We start from the raw sequence: 19,259 nt of genomic DNA on the forward strand, positions 1-19,259 counted from the left end.
ACCACAACCTGGCTACGCCACTGACTTACTCATGGGGGGAAAAAATCAAAGTACCAGATTTGATAATCATGATGCCCTCCTATGCATCTGAGCCATGCCTGGGTCGGCCCATGCATTAAGATGGCACTAAGGAAGCCTGCAAAATGTTTTGACCTGGAGATTCCTAAAAAAATCCCATGCTAAGAGGACCACATTATAAAACTGTTGCAATGTAGGAAATAGCCATTTCTTATTGGGAGATAGCCTCAACATGGTTCTATCGTAATATTGAAAATATTAAAAGTCCAATGACTTTTGGTTCCAAGAAGTCACAAATTTTACACCGACTATTCATAGTGGTTGCAATTTTTAGAAGGCAAGAGCCTGAATGAAATGTGATACCATGCAAATGATGATGACAGAGATGGTGTTGCCAGAGGTATCTTCAAATGAAGGTCCAGCCACAATGGCTCCACAGATTGTACTTAGGCTCATCAGAGAGAATGGTTTGCTTTTGTTTAGTATTATAGTGTGAGAGTTAGTTTTTATATCTCTATACTATTGCAGTCTCTGATGCTAATGGTAAGAGCTCAACAGAAGTAATGAAGAGCGATTAACAAGGACTTGTTGCAGCAATTGTCAAAAAAAAAAAAAAAGTGCTGGCAAATATTACCCAATGAAAATGCTGCACAATGTAACACTGCCATATGAGCAAGAGTTCTTATCTTCCCATTGTGATACCTTTATTAGCATTGCAGTTCCATCCTATCAATGTGTAGAACATTCATCTTTTCATATTATCTCTAAGTATGTGTAACTATATCAGCATCTCTCCCCCAACACTTGCTGTGATGTCACCGTATGGGAAACGACATCCTCTCTATCCTAAAATTTTTCTTCTTTTCCCATCAGTTGCTCATGATATTGCCTTGGTTCATTATGAGGCATGCTCATGTACTATCAGTAGAATAACAATTGACTTTATCAATACAATGACTGGAATTTGCCTATTACAGCTCTTTTCATATTCTCAGAATCAGACCTAATCTAGTAATTTTTTTCTCTATGTTGCTTTTTCTCTGAACTACAACAAACCTCTCCAAATAATGGATAGATTAGAAAGCAAAAGAAATTTTACAATAGAATGACAATGAATCTTAACCTAATGTTTAGACCAATATATTAAATGCAGCAAATTTTTTTCCTGTGTATGCTGCTTATTATATACATTTCAGGAAAGGGGGAGAAGATAAAAAAAGATTCCGAGGAACCAATGGAATATAAACTAAGCTAAGAGGACACTTACTTCAAAAGATGAATCCAAAAACTAAGCTTCAGAAAACAGCAATTTTGACAAGCATGCATAAGTATAATGAATGGCCTGTGTAAAAGCCAATATGAAAAGCTTAATATACTTTGATTAAAATCAAATTCATGAAATTATAAAAATAAGTTATTGCCATAGCATGGCCTTACATGCTAGATTGCTTTCACACAAGGATGCGATTTCCTATCAAAAATGATTCATTTTATCTATCGAATTTAAAAGATGTGTAAAAGGAAATATAGAACAGTTTGATGCAATTATTGTCACTAAACACATTTTTTAAATGAAAAACAAAGCTTTGAAGTCAAATGGAAATAATGTCTATGTACTCAAATTTATCACATAAGTAGATTCTAGTAGGCATCTGGCTACATTATATGGTTGTATCTGTCTGTTTAGCATTCATTTGAAAAAAAGTAAAACATAACAATCTGGAAAACTGGAAATTTTCCTATTGAATAAAACATATATTTCTCATTATAGAAATAAAATTTCTTCTACATGGAAACTGACATGTGTACAAATTAGTGGGTAGATACGACATAATTATCCAAGTTTCACATTCAGCTGCACATGTAACAAAATCAAGGATCATCATAGTCACTGTCCCTCACGAATGTTATTTATTCTCTATTCCATCATTATTAATATTTTACTTGCTATGCATTCTGATTTATGTTGCTCTACAAAGTGTAGAAGATCTAGATACAATGCGGAGAGATGAATTTTGGCAAAGTATACCCCACCATCTGGTGGCTAATGTTATCATGAGCTATCAGCCGAGTTAGATCAGAATGTTTACTGCACAGTCCCTTTCAGCATATATGCACTCCAAGGAAGAAAAGAAAAGGGACGGTGGTTTGATTTCCTGCAAGGACCTTATAATTTTCCTTCTGGAAATTTACCTCCACATAATATCTTCTACACTTTGTATGAATAGCAAAGAGTTTGACACAAATCTCTCTCTTTCTCTCTATGTTGCTGTGTTTGCACAGTTGCTTCTGATTCTAAATGAAGAATGCTTTGGAGGAAAGTTTGAAAGCAATTCAAGCAGTTAGAAGAGTTTGGGGAAAATTACACTGCATAACTGCAGGAAACCAAAAGGCCTTACTAACATATCACATACAATACCGATCATGCAGCTGTTACTATAGCACATTGTTTAAGGCAGAGAATAGAAATACACGCTAATAACATAAAGGATCTGGAAGATCTACACAAATCATGGAAAGGGAAAACCAACAGGTTGTCTGCGACCCACAAAGTGACCCAATAGTCCTGATTGCAGACATTTAGCAAGTGGCGATAACTCCCAGAATTATATGCCAACATCATTTGCATGTAATGCCAGACTACACTTGGTATAGATTTTGTAGATAAGGAGACAGCTCATGGATATAAGTAAAGAGACTAAAAAGCTTTTTCTATGTACTGTATTTTGGAATTTCAAAAAGTAAATTCTGGAAACCGTAGTAATATGAAAGATATCTCCTGAAGATTACTGGTTTTCTATTTTAAAAAAAAATCTCCTACCATGCTTTCAGGCAAAGTAGATAAGTTAAATCTTTCAACAAGCTTAGAGAGAGACAAAAATTCTAATTTTTCTAGTTTTAAACTTTTTTTTTCTCTATTCATACCATATCTTGCTGATGTGAACAAAACATTGAAGTATGTTTCAATGTTGAAACTTGATATACATGAATCCATTCAGTTAAATTTAAAAATTTAGTCCCTCCCAGATAATATACTAGTTTAATCTCCACTCCAGAAAAATTTTGTCTCCAACCTTAGCAGTAAAGTACAAATGTGAATGTCCAGGCATTGGAGGAGATAATATTTGCAAACAGTCATCGTCCTGCCATTGTTACTACAGAGTAAGAGCTAATCAATACTCAGTAAGAAATGAAAAATGCTAGGAGAAAAAAAAATTTAATAAGCTGCAGCTCTGAATAAGCCTCCCAGCAGCCAAAAAATTAACTTTTAAAACCCTAAAAGCTGTGGCTTTATGAACAAGAAATTACAATGATCTTCTCTTATAAAATTTTTGCATTCTTATATCATAGATAATAATAATTTTTAGTTGCCCACTGTTTAAATTTTTTTTTAAATTTGAAAATGGAAAAAAATAAAAAATGCAGGGAGCACATCAGTTCAAGTGCTACAGGACTCTAAAATTATTTTTTATAAAGTATAAGTTCTGTGGCACTTTTATTCAAGAAATGTGTAGTACTTGAATATTTCATTCACTTTAAGATGAATATCAACCTTCTAATGGCCAATGTTCCCAATTGAGAACACCAGTTTATTAATTAAAAAAAATATTTTTCATTCATGGAAGCATTTGGTTTTTTTTCTTTTTTCATGAGGGTATGGGATTCCAAATTTAATTTACAAAACCAAAACTTCATTCATTTTAGTACTTTATGGCATAAATTCAATTTTTTTAATCACCTATATTTTTAAGAAAAAATTAAATTTATGCCATAAGTACTGAAATGAATGAAAATTTTGTTTTAGAAGATTACAATTTATATTTTTGTTTTAATGTTGTTTCTATGGACATGGGCAAGTCCAGAAAACATATGTGAAATTTTTTTTTTCATGAATTTTTTGGTTGATATATCTAAACTAAAAGATCAAAAGGGAAAATAAAAGGAAAAAGTTATGAAAATCAATCTAAATCTGAATTTAGCCTGTAAAAGTTTAATATTTTCATTACATCTGTATCTCAGAGCCAAAAGAATCAAAGTGCAAGATTCTTACCTTCAAGAGAGCAAAAACGCACTTTTATTTCAAAGCTGAATTGGAATGACTATCCTTTATATAATCCAGTATTTCTCAAAGATATTTCGCGGTGAGCTGGAGATATCGATGCTTTGAATCAGTTCTTTTATGAATGCACAATACCTACTAAACTATTCTGGGGAGCAGCAGATGAACTACGAACAAGGCAAGGGAGACATGGGTGACAAAACTTGAGAACCACTGCTTTAATCCTTTCTGTACCAAGAAATATAATACAATGAAACCCCTGTTAACAGAAATTACTATGATACTTCCTACTCACCCTTCTTTATAGCCAGATAATAATTTCCCTTCTATAATAAAATTAATATTACAAATTTTTTTGTCCCACCGATGTCTCCAAAAGAGGTTTTAACTGTATCTGGTATTATGATACTGATATTAATATTTATATTTAATGCTTCATGCCATTGATAAAACACATGAAACTAAACACTTTTATGCAAAATACTGAAACCAAATACTTAATAATTGGAGATGCATTACTTCAGCTCCAAGGTACAGATATTAGCTTCACCACACATATATAGAATCATTTATTCTTGAAGTAAAAATGTATTAAGATAAAAGGTGTAAAAGTGTAAGAATCACTTTTGGCTACTTAGAAGATTGCTATAAAAAGGGATGCTTGGAAAATGAATTTGTGTCTTCATCATACATGGGTATATCAATTTAACATGAAAGAGGTATAGGTGATGGATCAGGAGTGATGACATCTTTTTATAAAAATATATTTTAAAGTGTATCCAGCAGGACTACATAGTAAATAAATATAAAAAACTTTCCTCCCTCAACAACAAGCACGGCCATTCATCAGCACGTTCGAAAACCAACTATTTATCCTTGAACCGACCTTGATCCTGTGGTCAGCTTTGACTAATTCCCTACAGGTAGTCCCCCGCCAACGATAGCGAGAGAACTACTTGCAGGGCAACCTGAACCTGACCCGTCTACCCGAGTGGGTGGTCATGAAAGGTTGGTCCTTGTCACTGGGAGTCTGCTGACTTTTTGAAGTAGTTGCCTGCTGATGCTTTGAAGTTGTTGTTGCCTGCTGATCGTTGGAAGGTTTGTGGGTATTGAAGGGCAGGTCATCACCACAGATGCAAGCTGGTTTGACTCTGTCTATGCTTACAGATACTGGTCGACCTTTTATTAGTATTTGGAACACCTTTTCTGATCTTGACAGCACCTGGTAAGGTCCCTCATACGGAGTTTCTAGGCCAGTGGTTCTCAACCTTTTTTGATTCGTTGAGCCCTGTTCGGTCTATAATTTCTATGGTGGAGCCCTTTTCGGTCTATGATTTGTATGGTGGAGCCCTGCTTGACTCGAGGAGCCCTTTTTGTGAATAGTTTTTATGGTAGAACCCTGTGAGCCTCTTTTTTATATTTACTTATCAAATTTGTTAATTAATTTTATTTTCCTCAAGTGGCCGCGGAGCCCCTGGGAAATGCACACGGAGTCCTGAGGGCTCAGTGGAGCACTGGTTGAGAACCGCTGTTCTAGGCCTTTCTTCACTCTGTCTGTGTGGAGGAAAACATATGAGCAGGACAGCAGGTCCTTGCTGACAAAAGCAGCGCGTTTTCTGTGGCGAACAGTCTGTCTAGGGCTTAAATTTTCCATGGTGGTCTTTAACTGATCAACGAAGCTTGATGGATCTGGGTGATGACGACTAGGTACAAAAAAACTCTCCTGGAAGTTGTATAGGTGCACCATACACCCTTTCCGCAGTTGTAGCTTGCACAAGTCCTTCTTCCAGGCTGCTCGAAAACCCAATAAAATCACAGGAAGTACTGTTACCCTGCGGTTAGTTGCATGAGCCTTGATAGCAGACTTAACGTCTCGATGGAAGCATTCTACTTGACCATTTGCTTCTGGATGGTATGACATGGTCCTCTGGCAGTTGGTTCCCAAGAACTTGGTTAGCCCCTTGAACAAAAAGGACTCAAACTGGACACCTTGATCTGAGGTGATTCTGTTAGGTGAACTGAACCGAGCAACCCATCCAGCATAGGAAACCTTGGCCACACTGTCAGCAGAGCTATCTGGCATAGGGAAGGCTTCAGGCCATTTAGATAAGCGATCCACACAGGTGAGGCAATATTTGTAGCCTTCTGATGGAGGCAAAGGGCCTACAATATCAATGTGGACATGTTCAAACCTGGCATCAGGTGGTGAAAATTCCCCATGTGGGTCACACGAAACGCTCTTGAACTAGTTTCACAGAGGCCTTTACTCCAGGATGTGACACTCCATGCAAGGCAGTAAATATGTCCCTACGCATCGAGGATGGAACCAGTGGTCGAATGCAACCTGTAGAGACGTCACAGTCGAGCTGAAGCTTTGATTCATCAACAGGAACAGAGTGGATCTTCAAGGAAGTAGATGAAGGATTGGTGAGTAGTTGCTGAATATCCTCATCTTTGAGTTGTTCCCCTGCCATTCGTTTGAAGTCAGTGGAAGATGGTGTCTCCATGGTAGATATGGATATTCGAGACAATGCATCTGCACCCTTGATGTGTTGGATGTCAGTGGTAAACTGACCAATGAAATCGAGGTGTCAAAGCTGACTAGGTGAGCACTTGTCAGTAGTCTGGCCGAAGGCATATGTGAGAGGCTTCAATCCGTGTACAGGACGAATGGATGGCCTTCAACCATGTGCCTGAAGTATTTGATAGCAGAGTAAGCTGCCAACAGTTCTCTATCATAGGCACTGTAATTCTTTTGTGCAGGAGATAACTTCTTGGAGTAGAACCCAAGTGGCTGCCAAGATCCTGACACACATTGTTGTAAAGTTGCGCCCATGGCAACATCGGAAGCCTCTACCACAATAGCCAAAGATGCTCCAGCCACTGGATATGCCAAAGCTGTTGCATCTGCCAGATCCCGCTTAGACTTCAGGAATGCTTCATCAGCTTCTTTGGTCCAAGCGATCTTCCTCTTATCGTTTCTCTTGGCACGCTCGAGAAATTTATGCAGGAGTGCCTGCATCTCTGCTGCTTTTGGAATGAAGCTACGATAAAAATTGAGGGCCAAATATCATCAGAGCTTTTTGATTGTGTCTGGCTTTGGAAATTCTGCGATGACGACACCTTTTCTGGAAGAGGTGCAATGCCGCTTGAAGAGATTATATGACCCAAAAATCAAACTGATGGTTGCCCCAGAAGACATTTGGCAGCATTGAGGTGAACTCCAAATTCGAAAAAGCGTTTGAATACTTGTTGCAAATGTTCCTTGTGCTCTTCAGCATTTGTAGATGCCATGAGAACATAGTTGAAATACGGTACACAAAAGGTGAAACCCTGCAACACCATATGTATGAACCTGATTTCAGAATATCTACTTGTCTCACAGGAATTCAATAAAAAGCTTTTGCGAGATCTAGGGTGGAAAATATTTGTTTCCCCCTAGCACCTGGAGACAGTCCTGGATGTGCGGCACGAGATATCTGTCATAGATAGTTGCAGCATTCAGTCTCTTGTAGTCGCCGCATGGTCTCAAATCTCTGCTGTACTTGGGTACCATGTGAAGTGGGCTTGCCCAGCAACTTTGAGAGGCTCGACAGACTCCTTAGGCAACTAGATTATCAAATTCCCTCTTGGCTGCACGCAGCTTATCCGGTGGTAGTCTGCAAGGTTTTGATGCAACTGGCAGGCCTTTGGTCTTAATGCAGTGTTGGACGTCATGCTTAACAGCATTAAACGTTGCTAGAGTCTCTGTCAGTTCAGGAAACTTTGTGAGAATTCGATGAAATTCACTATCGTCATGGATGCATTTCACTGCTGTGGATGGTACGTCCGCACCAGCAGTCTTGCAATGTGAATGAAGCTGAGTGAGTGGATAGATTAATTGACAGCGCCGAACATCTATAAGCAGTCCGAAATGTTGCAGAAAGTCATATCCAATGATTGGATGTGAAACGGCAGCAACGATGAATGACCAATGAAATGCACGACAAAGTCCTAGGTCAAGCTTTAACAGTCGCTGACCGAATGTACTGATGGCAGTCCTGTTTGCAGCAAACAGCTGAAGCTTGTCTGGCTGACGTGGGAATCTTCCTTGCGGAATGGCAGTACAGATATATCTGCACCAGTATCAATTAGAAAATGCAGGCCGGAGGACATATCTGAGAGTTGCAGTTGCTGAATGATGAATTTGCTGCCACCCGATGTGCTTTTCTGGCTGAAGTTGCATGGCTTGAAGCATTTATGGGCATTGTTTCCAAAGTATTGGTGATACCAGCACTGTCCATCTATGAAACTGCGATTTCATCCACGAGATCGTGATGTGGAACGGTGACGAGAGTTCTGTCGGTGAGGCTGGGACTGAACTTCTAAGTAGTCCAAACGCGAAGTGATGTGGTGCAGCATGTCCTTTAGCTGATGGTCAGTTGATGATATTGCTTGGACAGAAATGTTGTTGTCTGACGCCACAAGGATTCCATCCACATTTTTAATTTTTTATGCAGGAAACATACGAATAATCGTTGAATAAAATAAGGTGTTCCATCAACTGGAACACTGTGCCACTAGCCCGTGTCATATTACACAACCGAACACAATGACAAGAGGAAACATCTGTGTTTACGTTTTCTGTTTTTCTCTGTTTGGGGGAATGAAGTTTGGGGCGCTATCAGATGCTGTGAGGGAGGGTTGGTTGTCTATAAAAGAACAATATATATTCCATTTGTAGGAAATGTGATCCTCTGGAATTTTGTGAGGAGGTTTCAGGCAGGGATGATTTTATCAGTTGCTCGAGTCATCTTTACTTAGAGCTGCACAAATTATTTTGCTCTCGCTGTTGTACATTTTATATAATTGTGTAGATATTTTTTTTTTGTATATACATACAGTAAAACCTCGATAAGTCGTCACCTCAAGTTATCGAAAAATTGACGGCTTAAGTGGAGTGACGACTTAAGCGGAGTTCCGTCAGATTTAATGTGCAATGCTATGAAAATCGTATAAATATTTAAAGTAATACGACATTTATTAAAGTATGAATAAAAATAACAATATTAATAAAATTTATAGATTATGAAAGGAAAATAAAATTTTTTATCTCTTATTACTTAAATTATTGTGGTGAAATGTACCATACACTTTGATTTATACATGTAATTTTTAATTTATAGACTAACAGAGCAACTGTTTGAATAAGTAGCTTTTCTTCATAACAGAACTCTATGTTGCACATTAATTTTACATATACATCAAATTTAATTTTAATGTTTGAATTCTTCATCAGTAGTTCATGATGCAACTACAAAGTAATCTCGAACACTTTTGACTTGGTGGAGGGGCTCTGGGCAGGCAAAAGTAAACAGAAGACCTCAACTTGGGAAAGAATGTCAAATTCTTTCAACAAAGATATTTTGTTTAAATTTCAAGCCCTAAATTAGTAGAGTCCATGCTTTCTATGATTATTTATTATCCGTGCCGTTGCACTTTGACTTTAACTTGATTAATTTGATTCTTCGATTTACATAATTTTTGATTTCCTTGCACTATATGTTATCTTTGACATATTAATACATTTTGGTTTTGCTTGAGATGCCCTGCCCCCCCGGGGGGGGGAGTGCTTACGTTGCTTCTTGCAACAGAGCTTGGGTGTCTCGAGGTTTGTCCAGTTTCTCCAATGGAGCCCAGGCAGAAATGAGATCTAGCCTGAACAGTCCCCAACGTTCCAAAAACCTTATTCGGCAAATGAACTTCCCTAGCATAACTTTGGTTACTTAAACTGTTCCGTTTGGGTATATAGGATTTTATGGTGACTTTTAAGCATATGGTAATGCTGTTAACACAAGCTCTTTTTTTAATGAGAGCCATAAAAATAGTCTGTTCCTCTTTCTCAAACTTTTTCACAGTGACGACTTAACCGAAATTAGCGACGAATAAACGAGGGTTTAATAACATTGTGGTCTATGAGAGCTGGAAGGGTCTGAAGAAAAATGACGACTTAACCGGAGTGACGACTTAACGAGGTTTTACTGTATATACATAGCTCATTTTTTCTGTATTGTAAATATAATTGTAGTTAAGTTTTTTATTAATTATTAATGGTTCTGCAAATGGAGGGGAGAGGTCTGCTGTCTTCCAGAAGCACTGAAATTGCTTGAAGAATTGCCTTCGGGTAGCGAATGGTTTGTGCTTTCACCAAAAGGGTCTAACGTGCTTTGAAAAATTTCATGAAGCCAAAAAATAGACCGATTGTAAATATTTTTGCACATAGGACTTGCATATATATAGGAACTGTAAATATTTATCTCATTATTTCATAAAAATCATATAAGAATTTTTTGGGGGAGGGGATGGGGTGTAAAGTAGCAGACCTCCCTGTGGTGCACCCTGGGTCATGCTAAATCTGCTACACAGGTGTAATACAGTGTTTTTTCATTCATATGCAAAAGCTTCTACTCATTTACGTGCTTCACTGCGATGCTCACTTAAACGCACTTTTCAGAGCTCTAGTGGTGCAGTGTTCCAGATTATGGTACACCCACAGAATCAAAATGGTAAGTGCAATCTTTACAAAATTATACCTCCGTATTCGATTAGGCTTGAGTAGACAGTCTACAACTTTTTTTGTTGAAATTCCAACTTTAAAGGGTAGTGTGCTGTAGAGGGTTAAGGGAAAAGATGGTACAAAAATTTTATCCTCTTTTTTAATGAATATATGGGGATTCATACCTCATTTTCTTATAATCCTTTGAGGAATAACTATCAAATAATTAGCGAGTGGAAGAAAACTATCAGGGATTGTAGTGCTATCTACGCAAGTTTTTGGAAAAACCCCTCTTGCCCATATTATACTGACCGTGGGGCTAAAATACACACACACACACACACACACACACATATATATATATATATATATATATACACAGTTTAAGATTTAATATTGCATAGATAAAATATCTCTGGTTTGAGGAACTACAAACCAAAACAAAATTAATAAGAATTTATTTTATTTCCAGTTTTGTGACAAAAATGTTTATTGGTCTTAATGAAGTTTTAATTTATTTTTGATTGGTTTTAACTTATTATGCTTAATGAAGTTTTAGGGTTTAGCAAAACTTTGATTTTTGTGTAAAACCAAAATATTTTGTGAATGATGTATAGACTCAATAGAAATGAAAATTAATGAACCAATTCATTAAAAAAAATCATGTTACTGAATGTGTAGGGCTTGGCTCTGCGAAAAACTAGAATGAATAATAAATGTATTTACTTCCTTCACTAGGCTATTACACATCTATTTAATGTTATAAATAAAATGTCATGCCATGAGCAATCAATGAATAATAAACTAATCATCTAGGAATTTCATTAGCTCAAATTGACAAGAAAGTATGAAAATATGGATGGCTGTATATATTAGGGATGGGACAAATAGTGATTTAGCAGAATACCAAATATTCGGCTAATGTTTTGGCAGAATATAAATTTCTTAAAATTCATCACAATTATAGATAAAATTGGTATTTTTAATTGAAAATAAAATTGATAATTTCAAATGATTGATAATGAATTTTAATTATGAATTTATTGTTTAAATAAATATAAAAAACTGGTAATTGAAAGATTTTTATTGCCATGATACTGACAATCAAAACCAATAAAATATTGTATTTTAATATTACTTACAGAATCAAAATTTTTTACCTAATTCACCTTCTTCAGTATTTTAAAATTAGTTTGTTGTGCTTAGATTTACACAGATATTCAGCCAAATACCTATATTCTGAAAAACAGGCAAAATACCGAATAGCAGCAGAATATTCGTCCCATCTTTAGCATATATGCATTTCCCAGCATGACCCAATCATTGACCCAACCCACACAGGTAAAGGGCTTACATGCAGGAAGGAACAGAGCCTGGGTTCTGTCTAGTCTGACAGTATAGGCCTATATATGTAAATGAACCTATATATGCAGAACTGTAGTATCTGACCCAATACTTGTGCAATTTCACAAAATGCGAAACCACCTTTTCAAAATCCAAGAATTCTTCTTTTCTATCAATTGTCCATGATATTGCTTTGCTTCATTGTCAGTATGCTTATCAGTGAGATAACAACTGACTTCAAGACTGACAACAATCAGTACAGTGACTGGAATTTGATTTTTGCAGCCCAGCAGAAAGGCTGCAAAAAGCAAATTCCAGTGTAAATTTAAATCTGATTCCCCAGAATTAGATTTAATTTTGATTTGATTGCATAAGCATCTTATTTGCATATTATGCAACTGAAATTTTAATCATTTACATCTCTTGGGATGAATAGTAGAGAGATGGCTGTGCACATTTATGAATAATAAACTTCATATTGTCATCTCCACTATATTAGAAGCACTTAATTTGTTTTAAAATTGAAATCATTTTTTGAAATCAAAAAGCAGTGTTGTAGAGGTTAAAAAAGACCACAAAGTGATTATTCTAAAATACTGATGAGCAAACTGGAAAATCCCGAAAGCAATTTTCAAAATAGTATATGTACTACATGAGTAAAAATATATTCATGGTCTCATTACAATAAATGAATTTACATACTGTGCATGTATGTATATTATTAACATTTATCTAATCAGGAAATATGGACTATACACATTAAGAAAGTATTACCCCTAGATGTCTGCTCAAACTTGTCACTTTTTTTTTTTCGTTTCCATTTCCATGGCTTGAATAGTCTACCTATGGCTGAAAGACGACTTTGCTTGCCCTCCATTGGAGTAATTGAAGTCCTTGAACTTGAGCCAAGAGAACCAGTTCTCATGCTGCTATTGGTTTTCTTTCCTACAATATTTAAAAAAAGTATTCAAAGCAAAGAAATTCACTGATTTTTAAAAATTTTTTATACATATTTTTTTCAGAAGGAAAAAACTAAATTACTTGCATCTGAAATTAGATTTTTTTATATGGAAAACTTTTTTTATATTAAGTTACACAATATATTGCAATTATCATTGTAATAACTATAGTAACATTTAATTGTAATGACCAGTATCTTTGATCTCCTTGGTTGTGTTTCTTTTCACATTTTTTTAGTACTTGATTCTAACATGAATAAAATTTGATCTGGTTTCATTTGAAAAACAAATATAGGTAATATGAAATCATCTCATGAAACAGTTTTTGGAATCATAAAAAATAGCGATAATACAGAAATCACTTATGCAACACACCTTAAATATGGTTATAACAATTTTTTTTAAACTGGTGTTTGATAAATAATTTGAGAAAAAAATTAATAATTTGCAAAGTGTTCTCATAAATTACCCGTAGTACACAAAACAATTTAGGGGAAACAGTTTATATTTATTTATCTGTTAGAGAAATTGGAATAGCTACTGCTGTTTGACTTAGTCCTAGCTCTCATGGTTATGGCCACAGCAACAAAATTTCAAAAAATTCAAATGACAACACTCACTTTTATGCATAGCTAAGTGATCGGGGAGCAGTGAAAAACTATTAATGGCATTGGAACGTTACCTGTAGCATGATAAACATAGGTACAGGACGCAGAAAAAGAGAGAAGATATCCCCAAGGGAATGGTGCGCTAACCCCTTGGAGGGGAACTTTCTGCGACGATCTAATGTGATTTGCATTGATTGTTTTCGCATGTTTCTTTGTCTGAAAAAGAGAGAAGATATCCCCAAGGGAATGGTGCGCTAACCCCTTGGAGGGGAACTTTAGGCGACGATCTAATGTGATTTACATTGATTCTTTTCGCATGTTTCTTTGTCTGCGTATTGCGTAAGGAAATGTACTATGTAGTTGTAATTGTGTCAAGGTGTGGGTGGCTGCAGACACCCATACTTTTACAGTGTTTTGTTTTTTGTTCTTGTTTTCAGTTAACAACTCTATTGATAATGGAGTTGGTTGATCCTAACAGCAGGATCATTTACTATTCTTGTGTGACGTCATGACTTGGTCCTGACGACCTTGACCATGGCGCCAGGGGTCGTTCCCTCTGTTTTTCTATGACGTCACCTGAAACCAAAGCATGGGATTGATTGGCTCTTTTGGCTGCCGGACCTGTTGTGTCGTGACTGCTATGGTTTTTCCGCTATATAAGAAAAGTGTGCCGCTGTGTCAGAGCTGTTCTCTGTTCATGCGCTGTTGCTGGTTACCTCCACGTTACGAACTTAGACCTTTTTTTAAGGTGAGTGAAGCCTATTTCTAAACCTACAAGTTTTGTAAGATGACCGACGAAACAGGGGCGTGGCCCGGTGTGCCACAATTGCGCCGGCATTTATGGAGCTAAAGATATTATTCTGATGTCATTTATGGTGTTTTACTGTGCTAATTACTTTCCAAGGCAAAAAACTGAGTGTTGTCATGCAAGTTTTTCAAAATTTTGTTGCTGTTACCAAAACCGTGAGAGCTAGGTTTTTGTTTCTCTTCTTACATTCTCCAGTGCATCAACACACCATCTTGAATTTAATTCGCATTCACTGATTTTTATGGCCTCCAGGGGCTCATATATTGGTGAAGTAATTTTATGACTACCCTGTATATGTGTGGAATGCAAATATTTCACATTAATCTATGCACTGTATATCATATAGAATTTTTGTAAAAATTTAACAATATGTGAAATTTACTAAAATTGCACTCCCTTCTGTTGTCAGTTGTTAATTTTAAAAATAATTCACCATAAAGATTTATGTCTCTCACTAACTTTCATTATGTCAACCTACATGCATTATTTTTTCCTTAATTAGCATATGTAGGGTTTTAAGTTTAATTGTTTTATATTACTTATTTTCTTCTTTCTCTTTTTTTCGTGTTATTAAATTCGATAGTATGTCTGAATTCACAGTTGTTAACACAATACTGATAAATAAAACTGCCATTATTTCATGCGTATAATATGCAGACGCAAATTTTGTACTTTAAGGAAAAACTATTTTTGTATATTCCGCAGCATGTGGAAATTTCATTTTTCAATAATAAAATCTCAAAGAATGGATAGGGCTGTTTGTTACATTTTTGGTTAAAAAAATACAGATTTCCTTACTCACATCTCTGTACATCATCTATAGATTTTTTATATATTTATTTCTATACATTATATATTCCAATTTATCAGGGGGGAAAAGCTGCAGATAAGAAGCAGCAGTATATAATTCACACTAATAAATTCTGATGTTTTTACTGTGCAATTCTATTTACATGAAAGAAAATATGGTAATTGCAACAGAGAGTGGTCCAAATAGTAAAAAAAAAAGATTGGTACAAGTTAATATTATGATATATTGTTCGCAGTTGATAATTTTGGCCAGCACATTGTTCAACAGAGCAGTTTCAGCTTATAAAGAAAATGTTACACAGTCAACAATTCCAGTACAAGGGTGAGATATCTAGAATATCTTGTACTAGAGCAATAGGGAGAAATAATTTATAGCTCATGCTCATTTCATCACTGTGACCTTTTATTGAGAACTTCTGTATTATTTATTTTTTCTTTTCTTCTTTGCTGTGGTTTCATGAGTGAAAAAAATGCATTACATACAGTATACAGAGAAATGGTGGTAGCAGGGCCGTCTTAAGAACATAATGGGCTCCAGGGAATAGTGATTTTCATGAGCCTCCCCCCACCTGGCTAGAAATACCCACCTGTGAATTTACATGATTAATTGATCAATTAATCAATTTACTCGACTACTCATCATCACCCCCCCCCCACACCTATACACTTCAGGTCCACAGGCCATCCAAAAAGATACCAATGGGTGGCTGGCAGGAAAGAAGGGGGGAAAACTTGCTAAACACATCTTTTTTCCCTTCATTTTCAAAATGGTAACAAAGGTATCAGTTTTTGAGATTTATCCCTGGTATTTTAAGTATGGTACACATCATCCAAATTTACATTTGCAAAATTTTGATTCATGTAACGTTGCGGAAGTGTTTCTAACTTACCAGTTGTTGCTGAGAACAGTGATTTTCCATGCAGCTTTTCTTGACCTAGGATTCACAATTTGATTATGTATATATAATGAAAGCTATATAATTGAATAATTTGATGAAATGCAGGAAATCCTTTGTACAAAACTTTTTTTTTTCACTTTTTCCACCATTTTGCTATATATATTTACATTTCCTATATATTTAAATGGTGTGCGATTGGAAAGTAGATGTTTGATGGTTAAAATAAAGTTAAAAAAAAAATTACAACCGGACTGCTTTGTAATGTACAAAAGTTTTGCAAAGACTCAAATTACAAATTTATCATGAAAAGACCTATTGGAAGTGTAACTGGATATTGAATAAATTAAGACAACTGATTGGAAATTGAGAGTGTTGTAACAAATATAACTACCACTGTGCAAAGAAAAAAAAAATGCTAAATTCTAAATGAATGATTGAAAAGCTATGCAATCTACAGAAAAATTATTCATCATTTGGGATGTTGAAAATAAATGCCAACAAATGTGGCAATAATCTATAGGCTACATAAAACTTATAAAACTCATTTTATACTTGCATGAGAGTGTTCTTAATATAAATCTACAATTCTTGACCAAGCTTCATGAAATTTTTCATATTATGTATACCAAACAAGGCATGACTTGAATGATAGGCTACTTAACTTTTTTTTTTAACTTTAAAAGGGTCAAAACATTTTTTCTTTATAAATGATGAAACACAAGAAAAACATGGCTCCTTGACGACACATAACAAAACCCTATTTTGAGGGTTGAACTACTTCTTGAAAACATGGGCATTTGAAAAGACATTTTTTTCAGCGGTTTTTCATAGGAAGTGTCTCTTTTCCCAAATGGGCACGGAAACATTGTGCAATAACCAGTAAAAAAAAATCAAATCCCCTTTCTCACACTTGAAGTGGTGAACATTATTTTATCATTTCTAAAATGTAAGGCTTTATAACTTCTCCTAGGAAATGTCTGGTATTTTTGGTAGTATATGCTATATTATAGCAATAGAAAAATTTCTTAATCTCACTTGGCTGTCTCTAAAATGAGCTAATCTATTCAAAGACAAACTCTACTGATCAGTTGCTTATTCTAACTTGCTTGGGTCTATGGAACCTAGGTAATTGTAAAAACATTGGTCCTCACAAAGTGAAAGTGTAACAGGTGTTTGAATTAAATTTTTTTACATCTTTCTTCAAAATTTTTGGTATTTGATAAGCTACAGCACCTGAGGGACTTCAATGATGTCATAATAAATACCATAATTTTCTTTCTTAGGTAACTGAACCATTCCATAATGTAAAATATATATTTTGTCACTAATATCAAGGAACTTCATTCATCATTAAAGAATGAAAATATTTATAGCATAATAAGCTTCACATCCCTATATATTTCATCAAAAATTATAAAATATATGATCATCTCATTGGAGAGAATCGTAGATCTGTATCGTCAATATGTTAAGATTTATCGCAATAGTACCCATTATATGTGTCAAACAACGAATGATGAGTGGAAATTAATTTAATGTCAATTAGAACATCTCTCATTGGCAAAATCACAATAAATTGGATGATCAAATTCTGAATGTTAATTCTTCACTATTTGGAACTCTATGACTGAAAATAAATGTATAGAACTCAATAACATCCACACAGTTAACACTAAAATACTTATGCAATCTCACTTGGTGTTTTGTTGTTTATGAAAAACCATGTTTCATTATTATCTATTTATTTATTCAATATTGCCTGGCCGAGGCCCAGGGCCGTCATTTCAACTTTTTCTCCAGGGAGCAAAGAATATGTACTCAATGTATGCATATATATATATATACAATTTCTAGTGTAATTTTTAAAGCTGTGGGGGGGGGGGGACGGACCCCAAATGACGGGCCTACCGAGGCCTATACAAGAGAACACGGTGGAGAAATTTGATAGAGGTGACGGTTTATGTTACAAATAAAATTGGAAACTATTGTATAATCAATTAAATTTGAAACAGCTTGTGGATGCTAAAATGGGTTTAAATTTTTGGGAATGATTAAGTCTATTGGAAAAGTGTGAAGACACTGGACAAGGATATGAGTGGTGTCACTATTAAAAAGAGCATGGAGGATTTTGAAAAGAAAAGTAAATAGAGAGATACGTCTATGGGTCGTAAGTGGTAATTATATCCTCATAATTTTATATATGGATGACTATGGTCCCCACAAGGGCAAGGCTCTAGTCCTGGGGCACAGAACGATTCTTATCACTTTTTGATTTTTTACAGTATAAATTAACGATAGAGGGGTCCATGAAAAAGCTGGTTTGGGGCCTTGCCAACGATCTCAGCCTATGGGTCCTGCTGCAGGATGTGGGGGCTATGTGGATGACTAACAAAGGAATTATATTTATTATGATAATGGGTGTCGGAAGTGTTTCAAACCTGTGGGTGCTTGTCCTTAGTTTTATATGGGAAATTTTAATTCCTGAATCAAATCTGGGGGTGCTTGAGCACTCACAACACCCTTGGCTCACCCGACGTCATTGTTTATGATTGCATAATGAATATTTTACGATGAACATAAGAAAAAGTACTGCCAAAAGTATTCAATGACTATTTATGTAGCAATTAAACTGGTAATTAAGCTATTACAGTTAACGAGCATGTGTATGAGCTTCTAAAGAAACTGAAAACGTAGCTTGTATTAATATCTTTTCATTCTATATAACTCTTCTGAGTAAAGTAGAACCTCGGTCGGCTCAAACAGGAGCAAAATAATCATCGTACCTTCATCTCGCCGAATTTGTGCAAGCAACACAGCAGTCGCTTGAGGATCGCTGTTGCTTCTCTGTCGTCGATGGCCTAAAGTTTTGGGTTTTTCACCTCCACTTAATGACGCAGACATCGTAAATTTCAAACATTGCTTGCAGTGTTTGGGAATTACGCTATTAAAGAGAAATGTGCATAAATATGATTTCGTGTACTACCGCACTGATGTGTATAACAGCTCAGGAGCGGCGAGAAAAAAAACCGTAATCACTACCAAACAATCGAATATTGCACCCATTATTTAAAAAAGAAACGCTCATCTATTCTTTGCAGATGCGAATAGAATTATTTCAGGAGCATCGATTTCTAACCAGACAAAACAAACGGAAACGAAACTTTCAAGAACCCATCCCACAGATGACTTCACATACATAGAAACGGCTCTTGGAGAAT

The 19,259-nt window shown here is 35.6% G+C and overlaps 1 protein-coding gene across 4 annotated transcripts in view; it reads right to left on the reverse strand.

The window, feature by feature from the left end:
* The window catches only part of LOC149085611 (phosphatase and actin regulator 2-like), a 66,304-nt gene extending 47,045 nt beyond the window's left edge, over nucleotides 1-19,259 (reverse strand). The window contains exons 1-3 of one of the 4 annotated variants that reach the window (XM_089233750.1): nucleotides 18,825-19,259; nucleotides 16,033-16,077; nucleotides 12,732-12,902 (exon numbers count right to left, since the gene is read on the reverse strand). In XM_089233750.1, the coding sequence (XP_089089876.1) occupies nucleotides 12,732-12,902; nucleotides 16,033-16,077; nucleotides 18,825-18,942 (334 nt within the window). In that variant the 5' untranslated portion in view covers nucleotides 18,943-19,259. Of the gene's footprint in view, nucleotides 1-1,285; nucleotides 1,359-12,731; nucleotides 12,903-16,032; nucleotides 16,078-18,824 lie in introns of those variants that run through there. The other 3 variants (XM_089233751.1, XM_089233752.1, XM_089233753.1) reach the window with 3 other exon arrangements.

The sequence above is a fragment of the Pholcus phalangioides genome, unplaced genomic scaffold (assembly GCF_987345545.1).
Source record: "Pholcus phalangioides strain wild (caught in Gottingen) unplaced genomic scaffold, Ppha-v1.0 ptg000007l_1, whole genome shotgun sequence".
Classification (NCBI taxonomy): domain Eukaryota; kingdom Metazoa; phylum Arthropoda; class Arachnida; order Araneae; family Pholcidae; genus Pholcus; species Pholcus phalangioides.